Source organism: Notamacropus eugenii, chromosome X (assembly GCF_028372415.1).
Source record: "Notamacropus eugenii isolate mMacEug1 chromosome X, mMacEug1.pri_v2, whole genome shotgun sequence".
Taxonomy (NCBI): Eukaryota; Metazoa; Chordata; class Mammalia; order Diprotodontia; family Macropodidae; genus Notamacropus; species Notamacropus eugenii.
The window spans coordinates 77,806,072-77,829,021 of record NC_092879.1 but is presented as its reverse complement, the minus strand read 5'-3'; the positions used below and the strand labels follow the sequence as shown (position 1 = coordinate 77,829,021).

The 22,950-nt window shown below is 44.0% G+C and overlaps 2 protein-coding genes across 2 annotated transcripts in view; one reads left to right on the top strand and one right to left on the bottom strand.

Annotated features, from left to right (window-relative positions):
• Positions 1-22,950, bottom strand: part of LOC140516128 (sodium/hydrogen exchanger 2-like) — a 132,103-nt gene that overhangs the window by 43,984 nt on the left and 65,169 nt on the right. The window contains exons 7-10 of the mRNA XM_072627103.1: positions 21,537-21,607; positions 18,848-19,012; positions 15,458-15,569; positions 13,157-13,291 (exon numbers count right to left, since the gene is read on the bottom strand). Of these exons, the coding sequence (XP_072483204.1) occupies positions 13,157-13,291; positions 15,458-15,569; positions 18,848-19,012; positions 21,537-21,607 (483 nt within the window). The remainder of the gene's footprint in view (positions 1-13,156; positions 13,292-15,457; positions 15,570-18,847; positions 19,013-21,536; positions 21,608-22,950) is intronic.
• Positions 8,888-10,912, top strand: LOC140515466 (uncharacterized). The gene is made up of 2 exons (XM_072626180.1): positions 8,888-9,560; positions 10,295-10,912. Exons 1-2 carry the CDS (start codon positions 8,960-8,962, stop codon positions 10,432-10,434), a joined length of 741 nt encoding a protein of 246 aa, XP_072482281.1. The 5' UTR covers positions 8,888-8,959; the 3' UTR covers positions 10,435-10,912.

Genomic DNA, 22,950 nt, shown 5'->3' with positions numbered 1-22,950 from the left:
TGGCAATGCAGGACTGGAGGTCAGGAGGGAGGTTAGGGCTGGGTAAATAGACCTGAGAAGCAACAGTATATAGATGATAATTGAACTCCTGGGAGTTGGTGAGATCACCACACATGAGGTCTATGTAAGGCAGTAGCTCTGGAGAGAGACTAACAAAGCAAACTGCTATGGTGGAGGGAATGATGGATTTGGAATCAGCAGTGATTTGTTGCCTCTGACACTCACTACGGTCTAGTGACCATAGAAAAGTCACTTAATCTCCCTAAGTCTCAATTTACTCAGCTGTAAAAATGGGCATAATAACAGGTATTGCCTATTGCTCTGAGGAGCAAATGAGATAATGTATATAAAGCCTTTTAGAGGGCCCTGTAAATACCAATTATTGTTACTGAGGGCTCTGTGTAGACTAGAACAGTTATATAGCACCAATATCCAAGGCATCTAGGAAGATGAGAAGTGAAATAAGGTTCTGCCCTGAATTCAAGGTGAATGAGGCAAGAACAGCTGGGCCACTAGACTCAAAATAAATGGAGAGGAGCACGTCCAGAATTCTGCAGTTAACCTATGCTGACTGATGCACCAACCACAAAATGGGGAGAAATAAAACCACCATATGAATTTCAATAGACTTGAAATTTTTAAAAAATTTTCTTTAATAACAATAAATTTATCAATTAACATTTCAAGAAACAAAGAAATAGAAAGGTAGAAATTTTTTAATGGAGTGGACCCTTCTGGTCCCTCTCTTGAACTACTCAGCCCCAGCCAGTTAAAAGTGTGTTTTCTTATACAAAGGAAGGAGGACTAGAAGAGAATGAAAACAGACATGAATCAGCTCTGTAGAGGGAAGAACACTGGTGATGTCTGCAGAGAACATTGGACTGAGGATTGTTAGTATGAGGAGTATGACAGCAGGCTTTCCTCTTACCTCCACACACTCATATCTCCCCCACCCTGAAAAACTTCTCACTTGCTCCATCCATCCATCCATCCATCTATCTATCCATCCTCTCTAGCCTCTCCTCTCTTTTACTTCTTTTCCTCTCACTCTTTCTTTAATTATTTGCAGTCTGGCTTCCTACCTCATCATTCAACTGAAACTGCTCTCTCTAGAATTATGAAGGGCTCTCAGCGGGCAGATCTGACTAACAGCCTTTTCTCAGTCCTTGTCCCTCTTGCCCTCTTTACAGCGTTCCCCTCGTTGATCACCCTCTTCTCCTAGATATTCTCTCTTCTCCAGATTTTCCTGACACTGCTCCCTCCTTGTTCTCTTCCTGCCTGTCTCAATGTCAGTGCCCTGTGTCCTACAGTGGGGCCACTGATCATCTCTACACAGGTGACTTACAGCTCTCTGTCATCAGCCCTACTCTTTATGTTGTATCTCCCACTGTCACTCAGTCATCTCAAACTGATGGGCATCTCAAGCTCAGCATGAACAGAACAGAATTCAGTATCTTTGCCCTCCAACCTGCCTGTCTTCCAAACATCTCTATTACTGTTGAGGGCATCATGCTCCTAGTCACCTTGGCTCCTCCTTCTGAACCTGCTACCAAGTCCTGCACCTTTGTAACATCTCTTGAATACAATCCCTTCTCTCCTCTGATGCTGCCACTCCTCCCTGCTACAGGCCTTCATCACCTCCTGCCCAGATCATTCCCCCATGTCTAGCTGCTAGGATCTGTGCCTGCCTCAGGTCTCTCCCCACTCCAGTCCATCCTTGACTCAGCTGTGAAACTGATCTTTCTATAGTGAGGGGTTGACCATGTTACCTCTCCACTTAACAAACTATACTGACTCCCTACTACCTCCAGAATCAATGATCAAATCCTCCCTTGGTTTTTCAAGCCCTTCATGACCTGGCCCCTTCCTATGTCTCATTTTCTTTTTCCCCTCTATGCTCTCTCCCATTCGACTACACTGGCCTCCTGCTAGTCCTTACACAGACTCCATCTCTTGACTCTAGCTGTGCCCTCCCTGCTCATCTCTCCCTCCTATCTTCCCTGCCTTCCTTCAAGTCCAAGCTCAAATCCTCCCTTCTGCAATCCCATCTTTGCTGATTCCTTTTAATGCTAGTGCCTTCCCTCTGCTAATTATCACTTTATTCTGTCTAGAGGGTCAGTATATGTTTGTATGTTATCTCCCCCATTAAACTGTGAGCTCCTTGAGAACAGGGATTGTCTTTTCTTTTTATCTCCAGAGTTTAGCATAGTGCCTGGCACACAGTAGGTGCTTAATCAATGCTTTCTTGTTAACAGGGACATTCAGAGACTTGGGATGTTTATTGAGGGGCGTGGGGAGGAGGGAAGGGGAGAGCGCTGACTACAGCAGATTTATCTCTGATAAAAGTACATATGAGCTTCACTAGTAGGGTTTTTATAGGAAATCACAGAAGTAGATCTGAAAAGTTTTAGAGGCTTCCTAGTTCCACTTCCAATTGGTGGTAGAACACTGTAAAAACGGCCTAAGGATGGGCGCCATCCCCGAGTGGCTTGGGCTGCACTGGGAGGCAGTAGGGTAGCTTCCCCCTCAGTGGAAGGTCAAAGGTTGGTTGGGCACTTTCTGTATCCCCAACACCAGCCATCATAGCCCCTGGATACGGAGGGCACTCAAGAAATGTGTTGACTGAATGGATGACTGGATGAGAGAATTAGGGGAAAAGAAAAGAAAACCAACTGTTCTAATACCTTCCATATCGGATCTATTAACTTCGCAGTGCCTTTATTAAAGTCACAGCAGGGTTTTTACCCCACAAGCATTTTTTCTTAAAAAGATTGCTGGTTTTCCTGAAAATTAACTTTCCCAAGCTAATTAAAATGGTGATAATTCCTAATTTTTTCTCTTTGTGAACATGTCACCAAGGCATTTCCACTTCAATATTACTTAGAAGTCCGAGTGTTCACATATGCCAAAGTTCAAGGGCACAAACTCACCAAATCCCTCCTAAGACCCTAGAAGTCAAGGCTTGCCTGATCTTGACACTTGGCGAATATTAACCAGAAGCATGCTCCATGAAATCACATTCCAAGCCTTGAAAAACCACCTTCCTTAGGAAATACACACACACACACACACACACACACACACACACACACACACACACACACACACACACACACACTTTCTTATTTTGGGTCCAGGGTGGCCGGAACAGTGAGCCTGCAAACAAGGGACTTAGTGTTCTCTGCTCCCCGCACTGGGTTGGAAGGGCTGATCTTCAGGAATTGTCATTTGTCACTTGTGAATCGAATTCTAATGCTTCCATCTGGTGGTTAAAATCAGAACAGAACTCTGTCTGGTCTCAGATGTCTCAAATCCAACCTATTGGGAGCAACAGAAAGTGAGCCCCTCACTCACTCTTATTGGAGCAGCTGAAAGTTCTGGGATACATCCCTCCCATACCCCAACCCACCCCCAACAGAACAGAAGTGCTTGGAGACCAAGGACAGTCTTCTCTTTCTGTCATTGTATCCCCTGTGCCTAGCACTCGGGCCCTGTGGGTCCCTACACAGTAGGCACTCCCTAGATCCTGGATGGATTGACATTTGACAGGAATTTTCTTCATAAGCTCCCTCTGACAAACATTTTGAGCCTGCCTCGGAATGTACCCTGTATCTAATCATTGTAACACAGGCCTTGGCTCCTTTCTGTGTTTGAAGGAGGATATAAATCCTAACCTTCAGCAAGGCATAATTCATTTCTCTATTTTTAACCAAAACTTTTTAGTTAATTTGAATTTTGGTCTCTCTAGCAAAGAAAGGAGGGAGCCAGGCTAGCTACAAACACTAGAACAGATACAACTGAGAAAACTCTAGAAAAGGGAGTTTTTGTCATTGATGATCTCTCACAACCTTGTTCAAATTTCATTATCTCAGTAGCATAAGAAAGCTGTACACTTTGTTATGCTCTCATTGATCTATTATCCAAAATAGCAGACATTTGGTCCATGGGCAGAAGGCCTTGAGCTGGAAGGGATCTTGGGAATCAGCTAGTACAATCCTTTCTTCTTCCAGATGAGGCCTAGACTGAGGGAAGTGACTTGTCCAAGGTCATACCATTAGTAAGAGGCAGAGAGATGAGATGTGAACTTGGATCCTCCAACTCGTAGTCTAGTTCTATCTCCCTGCCTCTCAATCTGGAGCTGTTGTTGTAACACACACCTTCTTCATTCCTACGTTTTTTTACAGTGGAAAGAGTCAGAGAATTTGGGTTCAGATCAGAGCTCTGCTACTTACTACTAGCCTTACTACCTATTACTACTTACTGCTGACTTTGGGCAAGTCATTTAACCCCTTTAGGTCTCAGTTTCCCAAGGTGTATGTAGATAGAAGGGTGATCCAAAGAACCAGATCAGGTTGAGGAAGTAAAGTTTTGCTTAGGACTCTTTTCCCTGGGGAGGGTGTGGACACAGCCACTGATGTCCTCTGATGAACTGACTGATGGGTATCTACTGGGATATCCTTAGGATAGCATCTAAGGTTGAGTGATGGAGTTTCAGGGACTGGACATAACTAGGCTAGCTTGGGCTCTTGTGGATGGGTAAGGGTTAGTCAACTGGTTTTTAGAGTCAGTTGCAGAGTGAGACCTTTTCACCTTTTTGGATGAATCCCAAGTGAGAGAACTAAAGACAGAGCACAAACCAGAGTGCCAACAGCTGGGGGGAGGGGGGCTAGGCACCTGCACAACCTCTCTCAGCTGCTAATGGCTGCCTTGGGACAGAGGCCAAGGCATACCACATTTGCACCAAGCTCTCACCTACTAGCTTAAAAGGAAAAGAGAGTTCTCGGCCCAGCTGTGGAGAGGCATGCCTGAAAGATGGCAGCAGGAGACTGGGGGGGGGGGGCATTTGGTTAAGATGGAAATTCCCAAACCCCAGCCCTCAAGAAGAAAGCTTTCCCCCAAGGGATCCAAGATGGTTCTCAGTTCTCCTGGCCTTGTCTGTACTCAACTCTCCTTCTAAAAGTCTCCAAAAGTGCAAACAGCCAACTCCGCAAGTGATGATACCCTTTTCTATCAATCTAGTGCAAAGGGGAAGGCCCAATCCACAATGGGCCAAACTAAGATCATCATTCCTAGTCACTGAGACTCCATCACTCCTCCCCTAGAGCAATAAGAAACCAAAAACATAGCATCACAGGAACACAGAGTGGGGGAGTGAGGATCATCCATTTCCCTGTTACTATTTTTAGGTTTCCTTCTACAATATGCTGTAGGTCCAAAGCAAGCCACTCACCAAACTGATCCTCCAGATCCCATCTGCCAACTTCACTTTTCTATGGGGCCTCCAAATGATTCACATCCTAAAGGAAGAGGTTTCTGGGCACAGAATGATTCTAATGGAGCCTAAAGGAACTGAGTCTAGACTGCCTCAGCACTGGAAAACCTCCACTGGGCAACCATCACCTCGTCCTCCTCTACTGCCAGCACATGCATACACGCACATCAGGGACACATAATACACATGCACCATACAATATATTTCATACAGATACACACCTATATACACACCACACATACATACAACAGTGCACATATATGCCACAGACCCATGCACCCATCACACAATACACATGCACACATACATACTATATACTATACATAACATACACGTGCACACATATGCATAACATATACCACATGTAGACACACATGGATACATATCATACACACCCATGCTTGTATGGTGCCTACACACATGACCTGTGTTGTGTGCACATGCATGAACACATATGTGCATGCACGTGTACATACACACCCCTACCTCACTGGCTAATACCACAGGAATGGAGCAGTGTTCATGGGGGCAAGAAACTCTTCTCCTTGCTCCTCCTCTCCAAGCTGGGGGCTTCAAGAGCACCATCTTGGAAAGTGAGGTGCTTAGCCTAGATGTCCCCTACCTGCCTGCAAAAGATAATCCTCCTGCCTGAAGACAAGGTACCAATATTTCCTCTGTTAAAGAAATGAATCGAGCTTTGGTGGAAGAAGACTGTTATGGGCTAGTCCTTTATGAGGGCTCTAGTTTTAGTCCAGACACACAAGGTAAAAGCTAGTGTGAGGGCCACGGTGGCTGGGGAGGAAGACCAGAGAGGGCACTGTAGACAGAGCAAGGCACACAGCTCCTGGCAGAGCAGAAACAGACTTAGGCCTGAATCGGGATTTGTGAGACCTAGGCTGAAATCCTCATTCTTCTACCTGCTAGCTGTGTGACCTTTAGAAGCTGCCACAGAATGTACCCAACGTACTCAGGCACTGGTTCATAGACCCCCAAAGCCCTCGAAGGAGGGTTCAAATCCTGGCTTCTGTGAAGGTATAGTTCAAATGTCCTCCTTTAATCTTTTGTTGACTTTATTTTTGGTTTCTCTAGCAAAGAAGAGAAAGCTGGGTTGGCTCCAGGCCTCTGGACCTCACCTATCCCCTACGTAAAATTACATGGTTGTACTAGCTGATCCCTAAGATCCCCTGCAACCCTCAATGTTCTGTGATGCATCCCTCCTGCTCCAAAGGCTCCAAGTCCTCTGTTCTGCCTCCTAAGGAAAGTAGAACCTCTTTTGCCAGGCAGCCTGGACTCCCCTACCTCTCTATGCTGCTGTTCTGAGAAGATACCATGTTTCATTCAAACTGTGCTACTTTCTGTCCAAGGGAAGCTAAGTGGCACAGTGGATAAAGCACTGGCCCCAGAGTCTTCCTGACTTCCAATCTGGCCTCAGACATTCACTAGCTATGTGACCCTGGGCAAGTCACTTAACCCTGTGTGCCTCAGTTTCCTCATCTGTAAAATGAGCTGGAGAGGGATATGGCAAACTACTCTAGTATCTCTGCCAAGGAAATCCCAAAATTGGGTCACAAAGAGTCAGAAATGGTTGAAACAATCAAACAACAACTCTGTGCCTAAGAAAGCCTTTACTGATTGCCTAGTTTGTGATGGTCCTTCCCCTGACACCTCACATGGCTCCTTTGTGTGGGGACTCTGCAGTACATGTATCATATAATGTTGGGCAGCAGCAGGATTCTCAGCTTTAGGGTCTAATCCTGCCCAGACCGTGAACTTCAAGGGGCAGGGGTCATGTCTTACTTTTCTAACTCCCTGAGCACAAAGTTCTTCACAGAGGAAGTGGCTAATAAATACTTACTGAATGACTATAACAGGCCAGACCTGACTCAGGCCAGTCCCTTGGGAGTTTAAGTTTGAAAGCGGAATTAAATGAGACACTTGTAATCTCTCTAAGAGATAACAAAAGGGAATGTACTTAGCCACAGTATGGGAAGAATATTGCTCTCACCACAATGAGGAAATGAATGAATGAATGAATGAATGAATGAATGAATGAATGAATGAATGAATGAATGAAAATGAACCACCCAATATTTCAGTGAGTCAAAAAGCATCTTAGCATAGGTCTGGCTGTCTTGGAAATCTATCCAGGGGCCTCAGTTCAAATCTTACCTCCCATACTGTGGGCCCTGAGGTCAGTTTCTTAGCCTCTCAAAATCTGTTTCTCATTACCTTTGAGTTTTTCGTATTTAAATGTCTCCCTTGGTTTCTGTTTCACAGTGGCACAGAAGAAAGCACTGTTTTAAACTTTAAAGCATTTTTAGAAATGGAAACTGTTATTGTTATTTTAATTATTATATTGGTGGCAGCATAGAGGGAAAACTAGTCTTAAGATCCAGGAAGACCTGGGTTCATGTCCCACCTCTGACAGATCCAGACTGTGTGACCCTGGGCAAGTCACTTAACCTCTCTGTGCCTCAGTTTCCTCACCTGTAAAATGGAGACAATAACAGTCCCTAGTTTCTAGGATTATTGTAAGAATTAAATGAGATATTAATTGTAAAGTGCTTAGCACAGGGCCTGGCACATCCGAAGCACTATATAACTGCTTTAGCTATCATATTATTATTATCCCTAGAAGGAAAGGCCATCATTCTAACCATGGTTTGATTTCCTTCTTTTTTTATGATTCCATTGGGTTCAAATATGAAGCTACCATGTGAGAATCTTCAAATTTCATAGACTACTGGAGCTGTGAAGGGAGGCTGCATGAAGGGAGGTGCATAGATAGAACCCTAGCAGGTTCAAATTCTGTCTCTGCCTCTTCTAACAGGAGTGACCTTGGACTTGGCTTCTCTGGACCTAGTTCCCCCTCTCTAAAATGCAAGCTAAATAAATGTCAGATGATATAAAAGTGCCAGGGTTGAGGGGAGGTGGGTAGAGAAAATAAACAATGTCTCTAATCCGGAAGAAACCACAGCCTTTAAGGTCCTTTCCAGCTCTATATCAACGATCTTATGGCCTGAGAAGTCACTGAGGAAACAACTGAGGCCTAAGGAGGGGAAAGGCCTTGCTCCGCGTCTCACAGGAAGTCACGGACAAATGTGAAATTCAAACTCAGGTTTTCAGTCTCCCACCCTGACGATCTTCTAGCCTTCCCTTCTGGATGTCACAGTTAGGAAAAATGGGCCATTATTTTTGCAAGCCCCCTTTCCTGGTGTTGAGAGCTTCTGAGTGTATGGACCACTTCTTACTGTCCTTTGGAGTTCAAGGTCAGAACAGGACAAACAATATTAATCAACATATGCACCACAGTTCCAGTAAGAACATTATTGGCACTGTATCCAAAAAACTGTTATACAACATGTTCATGATAAGCTTTCTCCTAGGTTACTTGATTCCAATAATTCTCATCCAACTGAACCGCATTGTTGGCTAAAATGAGAATTCCTACGCTTATTTGCATTTTCTCCTCATGGCAGGTTCTTAAATATTATTAATTTGTAGCAAGCATGGGCCAAGAGGAGGTGGGTATGCCCCTCCCTCCCTCACATGCCAGGGCCTCCCCAGGGTGTACACACAAAAGGACAACAGTTTCCATAAAAGAGGGAACATTTGGAACATAAGAGACACAAACAGGGAAAGCCGCCACACAAACCTGAAAGCAACAAGCAGTTCCGGGGAGTCAGCATGAGACGCACCCCAGCGCGTGTGCCAGGGGAGATCCCTCTGCTCCGTGTGCACAGCCCCAGGGGAGATGGAGCCAGTGGAGACACAGAACCGCATGCAGCCTCAGAGGAAGTAGGGGGCCAGAAGAGATGGAGATGCCAAGGTACACTTGGACCTGGAGAGAGGCCTGAGCTAAAGGCCCCTGCATCTATGTGGCCCCTGAGGGAAAGAGCTGACAGAAGCTGGCAGTGGACAGAGAGAGCAGCTGCCCCTGGAGCTGGAGAGAGGCCTGAGCTGAAGTCTCCTACATCCATGTGGCCCCTGAGGGAAAGAGCTGATAGGAGCTGGCAGTGGACAGAGAGAGCAGCTGCCCCCGGAGCTGGAGAGAGGCCTGGCTTAAAGGGGGCTGCATCCATGTGGTCCCTGGAAAGAGGCAGCCAACGCCAGGGGAGGATGCTGAACCAGCAGCAGAGTGACCAGATGCTGCAAGGCGAAGGAAAAGCGATGCAGCCAGGAATGGCAGAACCGAGCAGCAACGAGGCATCGAGCAATACTGGGGAGCCCTACATCCCTACCCTGCCCTTTACCGGTCATGGGGCCAGTGGGGCTCCAGGAGATAAAGGTGAAAAGTCATCTCCCTAGCAACCCCAAGCTGAACAGGGCAGTACCCTAAGGGCTAGAGTCCCCAAGCTCAGTAGGGTAGTAATGAAAAAGTACAGTAGTACCAGAAGATAGGATTGTACCCTATGGGGAGGTGGGGGGAAAGGTTTCCTGGCTGTCTATGAGTTAAGGTACAAATCCCTTTATTCTTTTATTACATAAATAAAACCTTTTCTGTCTTTAATGCTTTGATAGCCTAGATGCTTGCAGGGAAACCAAGGGCCCCTTTTGGAGTGGGGGGAGATGCAAAATCAGTCAAATACTGACTTTCCTAGGGTTACCCTGAATATGGGAATGAGCCATGGGTTTTTTTAAATAAGGCAGATATTGAATTTCTAAGTTTCCCTGGATAAGGACACAAGATTTTAAGATAATCCCAAAATTGTACCTAAGTCCTTGTGGAAAATGGCAGGGGAGAGGAAAGGTGGAGGGAGGAAAAGAGGGAGGAGGGAGAAAAGGATAAGGGAAAGGAGGGATACTCTAACTCCAGAGTTACAAATACACTTACAATTTACTTGCAAAGATAATTTTTATGATGATGATTCTTAAAATCTCACCTGTTGTAATGAATGTTGCAAATTTTGTATTTATATGCTAATACTTGCAAATATAGATTCTGTTAAGAGTTCTTTCCATTAAGCACTCTAGTCCTGCTTTGTATCTCATCATGGTGTAGCATGGGCTCTGTTCTTGAAGGCCAGGCCAGTGGAACTCACCATCCGTCAGGCCCGCCAAGGAGCTGGAGACAGGACTGTCTTGCTGGTTTCCAACAACCAGCCCGGCTCCCCACGAGCTTGGCCACCAGAACTCTAAGGGACATCCATGCAAGTCATTGAAGAGCTGAGGGCAGTGTCCACACACCATCGAAATGCCAGAGCCCCCAGCGGAGAAGTGTGAAAGAAGTTCTCCAGGCATTAGTCATTGTAAAGAGAATATCTGTTGGCCTTTTTGTGTGCTCTTTGTATTTCACCTTACTGCTCACAAATGCCATGTGCCATGCCTTTCATGCTGATGCAATTCTCCCCACTAGAAATGCCCCAACCTTCCCCTCTTCCTTACCAATACAAGCTGGGGTAACCCTTTTTGTAAGGCCAAAATCAAGACCCATGTGTGTGCATCCTTGCCAAAGGCTTTCCCAACTAACTCCAGCTAACTTCAACTTTTTTCTCTTCTGTTGATCTCTACTTTAGTTTTGTAGATTTGGGAATGGATTTCTTTGGGAAGGACATCAAGTGTGTGTCTGGAAGAAAAAGAAGAGGGGAAATAGTGGCTGGGCTGTGCTAATAAAATAAAAATGGATGCTGCTACTAAAAATCATTTGCCGATTTTTTTGTCATATCAAACTAGCAAGGGTCCATTTTTTATAAAATTAGACAAAATAATAACAAGATTCATCTGGAGAAACCAAAGGTAAAAAATTGAAAGAGAAGTCAGGAGTAGTGGCACATGCCTTTAATTCCTGCTACTGAGGAGGTCAAGGCTGGGGGACTGCTTGAGTTTAGGAATTCTAAGTCAACTGGGTGAACCTGCAGGAGTGGAGAGCAACCAGGTTCCCTAAGGAGGGGCACACAAGCTCAGGTTGAGAATGGAACAAGTCAAAGCTTCCATGCCAATCCCCTGGAAGTAGTCTCTGCACTTCCAGCATGGGAGAGATAGGGAGACTCAGTTTCAATAACAACAATGATGGTGATGACAATGATGGTGACGATGGTGATGAAATAATGAGAAAAGTAAGACTAAAAGGAGACTAGCATTATCATAAGCTAAGTAATACTATTAAGCAGTATTCATTCAAACTATTTGGTACTGATTCAAAAAACAGAAAAGTTGAATAATGGAAGAGACTTAGTAAGCAAAAACCCAGAAGCAACTGAATTTAGTAGCCAGTGTTCAATAAGCCCAAAGAATTCTGTGTTCAACAAAAATTTCTGGGAAAACTGGAAAGCAGTTTGGCAGAAATTAGGTTTAGGCCACAAAAATATCCCAATAAGGTACCAATAGATATATGATGAGAATGATAAAGGTCATCTTATGAAAAATTAGAAGAGAATGAAAAGAATGACATTGGTGAGGAGTGAAATGAAGTATAGCTATGACTAGGGAAAGACTACAGGGAACAGAGATGATAAAAGAAGATCAAATAAACCATTTCAATTAGAAAGAATTTAAAAGTTTTCTTACAAAGAAAATTAAGAGAATTAGAAGACAAACAGTTAATTAGGAAGTATCTTTGTAGCAAAGATCTCTGGTAAAGTTCTGATGTCTAAGACATAAAGGGAATTGATAGAAACATATAAGAATAAAAGTCATTCCTTAAAGATAAATGGTCAAGGATTCTAAAGGGGAGCTTTCCAGAAGCCAAAATGAAAATTATCAACAACCATATGAAATCGTTAATACCAAGCAACTTGAAAATTAAAATAATTCTGAGATTTCAGCTCTTACTCATCAGATTGGTAAAGATGCCAAAGTACAAAAAATGAGAACTATTGAAGGAAGTGTGGAAAGATACCCACAGACATTAGCACTGCTAGTGGAATCAGCTGATTCAATAGTTCTATTATACTAAAGACATTATACTAATTATTATATGTACTAATTATATATATATATATATATATATATATACACACTAATTATACTAAAGACATTAAAATGAACATACTCTTTGACCTTGCAAACCTACTATTCCCCAAGGTATGGCACATAAGCATATACCCCAAGGAGACTAAAATTTCATACACACAAAAACGTTTACAGCAGCATTTTTTTGTGGTAACAAAGATCTAGAAGGAAAGTGGGCACCTGGTGATCAGTGAATGCTGGGCATTTGTGAGTGCAATAGGCTATCAGCAGACCATAAGAAATGACGAACATGAAGACTTGTACGAACTGACACAGAGAAAAGAAATGGAGTCAAGAGACCAACTGACACGATGTAAAGGAAAACAATAGTTAGACACTTAAAAAATTACTGTTACCACTTAAAATCGTTTGCATATGTATTGTCAGTCCCCCCCAACTTCCAAGAGGTTATTAAGAACAATAAAGGTGATCCCAGAGGACTTGCTTGTGAAGCCAGTCTGACTTTTTCCTCTCAGGACAAGAGCAGAGGGGTGAGGCATCCAAGTTCACACAAGGCCAGTGTGTCATTGGATTTTGTCTGGCTACATTTACTGGTTACAAGGCAGGGTTCTATTTGGGGGAGGAGATGAACAAAGGGAGTCCCTGGGAAGTGATCACTGTGTAAGAAAAAGAAAGGGGCATCCTCAGAGAGGGAGGTAGGCTCGACATGTATCATGAGTTAGGGCCAACAGATGGTCCTCCCAAGTGCCACACTGACATCTGTGAAATATTCGGTGACCCAGAAAATGGTCTTCGGAACACAAATCCTCTCTCTCCAGGGGCTTTCAGGAAAAGTCTCACATGGGCATCAGTGCATTAGCTGAGGGAGTAGCCACATCTTGTGGTCACAGCTCTGATTGCAGATAGCCACACTCACCCAAGAAGACTGGGGTGAGGGAATCAAGCCCTCAGTGTCTTTCAGAAGACTCTTACCTCCGTGACAGCTCGCTCCCAATCACTTCTGGAAAGGCTGCGGCGCAAGCTCCTGTGTCTTCGGATGAGAATTTCTTTGGCCTCTTCGGCTTCCCCTGTTTCTCCTGGAAGGGTATGCCTATTATATGCAGGAGCCTGGAAACAGCCCAGCACAGGAGAGACAGAAGGAAGGGTTTCGACAAAATCAAAATCAATGTTCTGGGCACACATAATTCAAACTGGCTGCAATTCCGAAAGCTCTTAGACTATAGGTTCTTCACAGGGAAAATAAACAAGCAAAAGATAGTTAACCTATCTCACCTGTACACATGTATGCCCTCTTAAAAGGCCCCTCATCCTTAAACTTGGAAAACATCTTAAATCACTTTTATTCTCAATTTCCTCACAAAAATAAGTTCTTATACAAATATTAAAGCTAGAAGAAAAAAGACTCTGCCTTTGAAAGAACTAAATTTCCTTGCCATCTGTCTCTAGTCACCTCTCTCGATTGTCTCCCAGACATACTGCTCCTGACCTAAAGGGCCAGACTCAATGACCCTCTAAGACGAGCCTCCGTCCATCTCTTGTGGTTGCCACGACAGCACTGCCAAGGTGGGGAGGTTCACCCATGACTAAGAACTCAGGCAGACATGGCAGGAAGCCTCCTGTGTGCTGTTAGCGTAGCAAGCCAGGGCAGGTCCAGGGCCTCTCAGCTCTACTTTGCTATGGCTCTAGGCTGCACTCTGGAAGCTGACTTAGCACAGGGGTGGGTTGGTAAATATTTAACAACCAGATCCCTGGGGAAGGAGGGGAACTGTATGCATAACACACTTTTAAGTTTAATCTATATTAACAGTTTCTCCATCACTTTTTTAAGTTTAGACAATCAACAAAACAATCCATCAAGTCCTGATTTGTAACATTTGCTGATTTCTGAGTTTTAAAAGTTCATTTAACTTTTAAAAATTGAAAATTTAACAATTAGTTTGTGTGAGTCTGTTTGAACTGACTCCAGCACCAACCTGAACAGGTAGGCATATGGTTGGTAGCATAGAGAGAATATAAGAACTGGAAGAAATCTACAAGGTTCACCTACAGGGCCTCAGCCCCTGCCTTTGGGCTGATTTTGGGTCTTCTTCCTTCTTATGGGTCTGGCACATGGCAAGCACTTCATAAATACTTTATCTATGATCTCTGTTCTTTAAGAATTCTTTAGGAATCCTTAAGAATAAAGACTCTACTACCCCCCCCCCACAAGGTCACACATTTCCATGTCCTATTTCAGAAATTCTTCCTCATATCCAAGCAAAACTGCATCATGTTGGATCTGGCTGGGGCTTCCAGAGCCAGACAAAATGCCTGCTTGATGTCCTCCTTATAAAACCTTACTTGAAAACAATAGCTCATTTACGACTTGTCGTCTCCAAACTAAACAACTACAATTCCTCTGGTTGACCCCTGGTACTCTTTTCGAGGTCTTTAATGATGTCTGTCCATCTGTCCATCTGTCCATCCATCCTTTATCCATCTGCTCATCTGCCCATCCAGACACGTGCATATCTCTCTCCCCTCTGCTCCTTCCCCAACCCCCTCCTAGTTTCTCCACATCTTTGATGACCTTTGGTGGCCACAGTTAGGTACAATGCTCTCCTATGGGTCTGACAATTATGAAGTACAGTTAAAAGATTATTTCATAGCCCTTCCATAGAATAATTACACAACTAATCATTAATGATAATAGCTCCTATTTCCATAGAACTGTAAGATTTACAAAGCACCTTCCTTCACAATAACCCTGATCAAGCATCATTATTCCCATTTTACAGATGATAAGAGTGACATTCAGAGAACTTTGAACTCTGTCCTCCCACCTTCAAGTTCAGTGTCCTTTCTACCATCCCAACACAGGGAGTAATATCTTACAAGGATAAAGATATGAAATGATTCCAAGTTAGAAAAGGAACTAAAATCACATGTAAATTGTCAGAATTATAATTAAGTCTTTTTTTCCTCTCTTTTTCATCCCCTCTTTCCTCCTGTGGGTTCCAACTGCTTTCTATATCTATTGAATTCTATTCTCTGCATCACTCTATCATCCAATATCTTCTCAAATAGAATATCATTACTATCTCTCAAAACCCCGGAATCTTAGAACTAGAGGGCAGCCATCAGGCTAGTTTAGCACCTGACTCCCAGAATGTGACCACTGTGCACAGGGCCACTCAGCCTCACAAAATCCATGCGAAATGTGCCAGAACACAGACAAGTTCATTCCATTTGTAGAGCTACTGTAGCATTACTTGGGCTAAAAATAATTCTTACCCCTCTCCTGATTTTATATAGGTTGGTAGCCAATATCTGCTGTATATTATCCACGAGGTCTTGATCCAGAGGGGTTGGGGCTGTGGCTACTGTGGCTGGTTCACCACTGTGGCTGCAAAGAAAACAACTAGGTTGTTAACAGGAATCAAATACAGGAAGGCATCGAAGTTAAAGGTATGAGAACAACCCACATCCAAGCTATTGAGGCATCAGAAGACAAAAAGATAAAGAAGAGAAGAGTGGGGGTGGGGGAGATCAGTACTGCCCTTTAAAAGGAAAAAAATCTTCTTGAATGATTCTTGACGGGCCTCTCTACAAGAGGTAACTAAGCCCAGGTAGCTAGGTGGTGCAGTGGATAGAGCACCAGTGCAGGAGTCAGGAGGACCTGAGTTCAAATCTCACCTCAGACACTTAGCACTCACTAGCTGTGTGACCTTGGGTAAGTCACTTAACCCCAACTGCCTCATCCTGGGTCATCTCCAGTAATCCTGATGAATATCTGGTCACTGGATTCAGATGGCTCTGGAGGAGAAGTGAGGCTGGTGACATGCATAGCCCTCCCTCACTCCAAACAAAGTCAAGTGCAAGTCATGTCATTATTTCTCTGATGGCATGGTCTTCTTTGGTAACAAAGGACAAACACACACACACACACAAAACTAAGCCCAAATGTTAATAAATATGAATGTTTCAAGGGACAAGTCTAGTCCTGAGCACTAAGAACTTCAGTATTTCTTCCACTGAATAGAAAAGGGGTTGGAGCATTCCAATGATGGGTTCTAAAAGGTCAATTGTATTGGACAATCGCCAACTTTTTCAAAGTGATTCTCCTTCGTAATCATGTCGGGACAATGAGAAATCCAGTTAAATAAGGCACTGAGACAAGGTATGAAAGCAGGGCAGGAGGCATTATTCACAGGCATTTCAAATGGCTTGTGGGAGTTTTCCTAGCTGTGTTACCAGCTTCCGTCTGACAGTAAATGTTTATGGCCTTCCCATCTTTAGTATTTCTTTTCCAGTTCAAATTCTTAGACTCAATGAAGAGATAATGACTGATGGGTTCAGAATGTCTCTGGGCCTAATCCTACTGTCAGGTTTATGCAGCTAATGCAAAATGGAGGCTTAAGCTGTCATCTGGCTATTTCAGGCAATGGAGCCAGCTGGTCTATGAATTTCAAATAAAGCCATTTCCTACTTAGGTCCTGAATTATCCAGATTAACTATCTATACCTGCCCATATCCCCAGATAATATTCAGTCTTCCATTTTGCATGGGTTATGTAGCCCTACCTTGATCAAATCAAAAAGGTCAATGCCCTGGGTTTCCTCCTACCCCAAATAATCAGGCCCGAGGCATCATATCCCTCCACCGTGCACCCACCTCTGCCTTGTTTCAACTAGTCCACTCCACCCTGAATTCACAAAGAATAGAAATGAGTTGGCAAAGTCCTCTGAAGGCCATCTGGACAAGTCAGCCCCCTTTATGAAGACAAGGGAAGGAAACCTGAGCTATCCAGAACAGCTGAATCCTGCACAGTTCTGGCCTAACTTAAAAGCTCTTCAGAAGAAAAGATTCTACCATATCCCTTGAAATCCTGTTTCAACAGTGAATTGACAAACTCTCTTTATGGCTAACTGCATGATCTTATTTTCGCTGAAGTCTACTTCCTTATGTGGGGTTCTCTTTGGGGAGGAAAGTTAACTGATGAGCATTGTGTTCCCAGACTTGCTGCAAGGTACAGAGGAGTTCTAGGCAGGTGGCTGAAGCTAGAGTCAGGAAAATGCAAGTTCCCAGGCCATCTCTCATACTTGCTGGCCATGTGACCTTGGATAAGTCACAGCTCTGCAGGCCTCTAACAATTCCACAGGGCTAATCTTCCAAGTCATGGAGGGTTGGGAACTGTGTTATCAGAGAAGAGTTTTCCCCCACTGATGAACTGAAAGATCCTTCTCATATACTTGAAGACAATTGATCATTTCCCCTTAAGTCTTCTCTTTTCTTCTACAAGGTAAACAGCATCATCTGCTCTAACTTTCCCCTGAAGGAACTCATTCATGCTTTAATCATGGCTCCAATCACTCTTCAGAAGGTCTCTGGTTCCTTCACTTCTGGACCCATTCCTCTCTCCAGGCTCTCTGATCAAAGCCAGTCAGGATGACTTAACCACCTGTTTGTGTCATCCTGCACACTCACAGTCAGCCAGTATCAGAGGCACTTTTTAAATAATAGTGTTCCATGAGTAACTCTTCTCAAACTTGGGGGGGGGGGAGGGGCTGCTACTGGTGCTTTGATCTTGGACCTGTGTCATTTGGATTTGAGGCCTTAAGTCAAGCCACCCATGGCCACAACTTCAGGCTGACCTCCTCAAGCCTCATGTGTATGTTGCATTTGTGTATTCATGACATTTGTGAGAAGCATTAGACTTATACTAGGTGCTGACTGGCTGACTGAATAGGATGGGCCCAGCCATCACTGGTGCCTGGTGGGCACGATCTGAAATGGTCTCAGTGTAGACACACTCACCACACCAATACAGACTGGCCCACCTCATGACGAGCTTCTCTGCACTTAGCCAGAGTCTGTATTCAAAGCCCTTCTGGCTCAGTAGGACATATGAGAGGTTATGTTCCTCTGGTATAATCTTTCAGAACTGTGAATCATCTGTGGGCCATGATGGAACTTTGGAGGAGGACATAAAAGGCTAACTTCGAGCCCCCAAACACTTCTCCAAATACCAACAAAAATTCCTTGAAAGTTTTACCAAGAGAGGGAGAAAACCTCATGCCACTTGGAGAATTGCCACACTCCCATTTTAATGCACATTTATGTGACTTGCTCTGTAGAAGAATTCTTTATTTTTTCTTTTTTCTCTCTCCCACCCCCACCATTTTCTTTTTTCAAGCTCTCTCTCATGACTCTCAACAGTCAGCCAGAAAAAAAGAGCAAGGAAACCCTTGATATATCCATTATTTTCTGTCCCCTTCCCCTACAAAAAAAACAGAAACAAAAAACCTATAAAGCTCTACTCATGCCTCACTCGATAGAAGCAAAAGGTAACTTCATTATTTTCCATTTTTAAAAAGTAAATTTGAGCACTCAAAGTGTTCTTCCTGGGAGATGGACTTTTAAAAGTATCTTCCAGTGGCTTCTTGACATAGCTAAAGACCTTCAAGTCAGCCTCTCCCCTTTTAAATGGGCTTGGCCTTCTACTCTCAGCAAGGTAGCTGTGAAGGCCTGTGGTGGGAGAGAAAAGAAACACAGTTCCCAAGAGAAAATTTCCGACCCTTTTTTTCAGTGGCTGTGGCTGTTTCTATTTTCCCAAGGGCCAGAAGGCTGGGTTCTTCGGGTGATACCTGTAAGAGAACATCATGGGTCTCGAAAAATACTTACCACTCAGGTGTAGTGGCTGGGGCATGGACCAGCTGGCCAGCTTCTACTAGCTCAATGGCGTGTTTCCTCTCTAGTTTTTCATACAGAAGCACAATGCTAGATTTGGGCTGGTCATAATCCCGCAGCAAAATCTTCTGCAGATACTGGCTATTGAAATATTCCAATCTGCTCAGAAAGCAAAGGAAAAAAATGTCAAGAATTCACTGGCCACTCTCCTCAGAAGAGTTCCGTTGGTGTTTAGTTCAAGTCAAGTCAATCCCAAAACATTTGTGAAGACCTACTATATGCAAGGCACCGAGGACACAAAGTAAAAGGAGGCACAGTCTTTGCCCTCAAAGACCTTCTAAGTTAACATGGTGTAGCAGAGAGAGGCAGGAGGCCTGGATTCAAGTACCACCTCTGCCACTTACCAACTACCTGGGTGACTTTAGCCAAGTCACTGAACATCCCTTGGCCTCAGGTCCTCATCTGTGAAATGAAGACTGATCTTAATGGGAGGATACACCAGCGACACAAATGAATAAAAGACTGGGTAGGAGGTGACCACAGAAAAAGATCATGGGATTGAGAGCTAAATGGGCCTCAAAGAACATAGAGGGCAACTCTCTCATTTCTGAGACGAAGTAACACGGGAGAAAGGGAAAATGACTTGCCCAGAATCACAAAGCTGGGGAGGAGGATAGTGGGGATTCAAACCCAGATCTTCCCATTTCAAATTCAATGGCCCTCTCTCCAATGCTCTGTGGCTGCTTCTTGCCTCACTACCACCTCTGAGTTTTGTACAAGCTCTTATTGCCACCCCCAGGGCCACTGTAATGCCCTGCCAGGAGGACTTCATGCCTCCATTCTCTCCTCCCTCCAAAATGTCTCTCAGACTGGTGTAAGAATATTTTTTTCTTATGCATAGATCTAGTAGTTATTCCTCTTTGGTGATTCCCTATCACCTCTGAAGGAAAGGTCAACCCCCCTCTGCATGGCATTCAAGGCCCCTACAATCTGACACCACCCTCCCTTTCTAGTCTCAGCTCATGGTACTGTCCTCCACTCTCCACACCTATTCAAAAATGAAGCCTTCTCTGAGCCCCAGTGTGCACCTCACTTAACATATATCATTTTGTGTTGGGCAAAAAAGGCACCTTGTTGGTATCTTAGCATCCTGCTAGACTCTGGACTCCATGAGAGCAGATCATGTCTTTTAGAAACTGTGTATATTCCCTACCTCCTAGGACAGTGATATTTGTGGAAAAAGAAGCAAAACAGAAAAGATTTAAAGGATAGGACTCTTATAGGCTAGGCCCAAAGAGTGAAATTGTCTTTAAATGTTCTAATTTGGCTAGTCAAGTTTCATAAATACATGCCTAAAAATTAAGCTGAAGTTTTAATGTTTTTAGAAATAAATCTGAGTTTTGATTTTGAAAACTGAAGGATAAAGTTGTTGCATCTTAAAGGGGACTTGGTATTGTGGTGGGAATAGGAAAGGAAAGAAGGAAGTATTAATTAAGCACCTACTAAGTACCAGGTGCTATGCTAAGTGCTTTACAAACATTATTTCATTGATCCTCATAACGACTCAGGGAGGAAGCTGAGGCAAATAGAGGTTTGGTGACTTGCCCAGTGTCACACCAGCTAATACATGCCTGAGCTAAGATTTGAACTCAGATCTTCCTGACTCAAGGCCACTATTCTATCCACTAAGCCATCTAAATGCCTCAAGAAAAGGAGGGAAGGGTTTAATAGATACTGTGGAAGTGAAATGCCTCTTCCTTAGATATAAGAGCTGAGGTATCTTGTTAGGCCAATAAACCTAAAAGATAATTCTCACACCCAAGAACTGAATGTGGTCTAACTAGCCTTTGCATTTCAGAACAGGCCATGAAAGGCAGTGGGGGTGGGGTGCGAACAAGACTTCAGAAAGCCATTAGACTTTGAAATTGTCAGTAGTCCACTAACTCCAGCCCTAAGAACAGAATCCTTTCTACCCCATTGCTTCAGTGTGAGAGCATGACGGAGAAAAGAAGTGGCCTGACTCTGTCACTGGACTAAGGTTTATGGACCTACACTGTGATCTATGGTATTTTCTGACAGTTCACACAAGATGTATGTCCTAAAAGACTCAAAGACTTAATTAGTCCCTCCTCTTCCTTCTGGCTCAGCTGACCATGTAAAGTCACAAAGAAATAGGTCAAAAGTAGCCTGTCCTATGAGGCACACTACCATCATCTCCTGGTTGGCTAGGCCACCTCGACCCAGAAGCAGTGCACCACAGACCAGATCACCAAGGAGCCCAGAGTACACCATAAATGAAGACACTGAAGCAGGGCTTGGAATCCAGTGGAAAGTGGGACAAGAAAGAGCCAAAAGAAAGGACCCTTTAGGAGGTACAAAGCCTCTCCTTAAGGCTGCCTACAACGTTGCCAGGAGAAAGGCCTTGTCTGGGAGTTTGTATGGCAGCTTGTTGAGATTCGGCGGTCCAGTCTGGTGACTGTCATACCTTCTGGGATAAGGTCAGAGACAAAAAACAAAACAAGAGAGCTCACCACCTTTGTTGGAGACTGCTTATCCCCTTCATGATACAGGAGAGGGATGAAGCTCAGTCCATCCCAATGGAAACAAACAAAAAATAGTGACAAGGTTCACCGTTTTCCCCTTTCTACACATGTACACAGTCGTATTTCTGGCAGCTTCTTACTTGTCTTTCCAGTAATACTGTCCCCAGTGTCCAGATATGTCTTCAATGCCAGCCAGTAAGTGATCCAAGAACTGAAAAAAAAAGAAGACAGAGTCTGTCTATACACACAGCACGGAGGAGGAACTTAACTGGCAGCCAAAGAAAAGAGACTCTGCTTTAGAAGCATGAAAGAACACCATTCTTCATATCATCACCATCATCATCATCATTGTCACCATCCCCACCACGATCAGTATTGTCTTAAAAGACATTGGTAGAATACTTGAAAGTGAGCAATGAACTTACACACATTGCCATCTCACAATAGCCTTTTCTCTTGCCTAGCCCAGGGGTGGGGAACCTGCTGCCTTGAGATCATATGTGGCCCTCTAGGTCCTCAAGTATGGCCCTTTGACTGAGTCCAAACTTGCCAGAACAAATCCCTTTAATAAAAGGATTTGTTTTGTAAAACTCAGACTCAGTCACAGGGTCGCATTTGAGGACCTAGAGGGCTACATGTGACCTCAAGGCAGCAGGTTCCCCACCCCTGCCCTACCCTATTGGACTCTAGCTATCAAAGGAAACAGGTCTCTAAGGAGTCACTGACCATCTGCAAATGAGAAGAAAAGCAGAAATGACAGCCCAGCCACAGTCCTAAAAGGAACCACTGTCCACCGAACCAATTGTGACTACCCCCATAATTGCAAATAAAGATGACAGTAATTGCCTTCCTATGAATGAGCATTATAAATATAAATGTGCATCCTGATCAGCAACATAAAACCAAATCATTCATTCATCCACTCAACGCACACTGAGAACCTACTGTGCGCAGTGTTCTACCTAAAGATTATGAAGTAGAGGTCGGAGCCCTTGCCTTTCAGGTGCTTAGAACTGAGTTGGAGATGCTCATCTATGTTTCCAACTAGAGAACAAAGGCAGGTGCACAATTCTGTACCACAAACTGTAACAGCTTATATTAAGCTCTTAGACCTCCTCAGTGTGGGGACTCCCTCCCCTAGTACAAATTACAACCCATCCATATCCCTTCACCCTGTGTGAGTCTCCTCCATGTCCCAACTCAAATTCACCACAGAGTATCTAGCCAATGTAGGTAAGATACAATAACATGTGATCATAGATTCCAAATTCAAAGGGTCATTAAAGGTCATTTCACCTAATCCTTCACTTTAGAGGAGGACCCCAAGGCCCAGAGAAGTTCAGTGACTGGCCCAGAGCCACACAGCAGTCACAGCAGAGGCTGGATTCAAACCCAGGTCTCCCAACACAAAATCCAATGCCCTTTCCATAGGGCCACACGGCCTCACAGGCTGCATCATATTATCGATGTTTTCTTTTAGTTCTTCTGCCCTCCTTGATTTTTCCCTCCCCTTCTGCTACATCAAATCCATTGCCAAGTCATTCCCCCAACCTC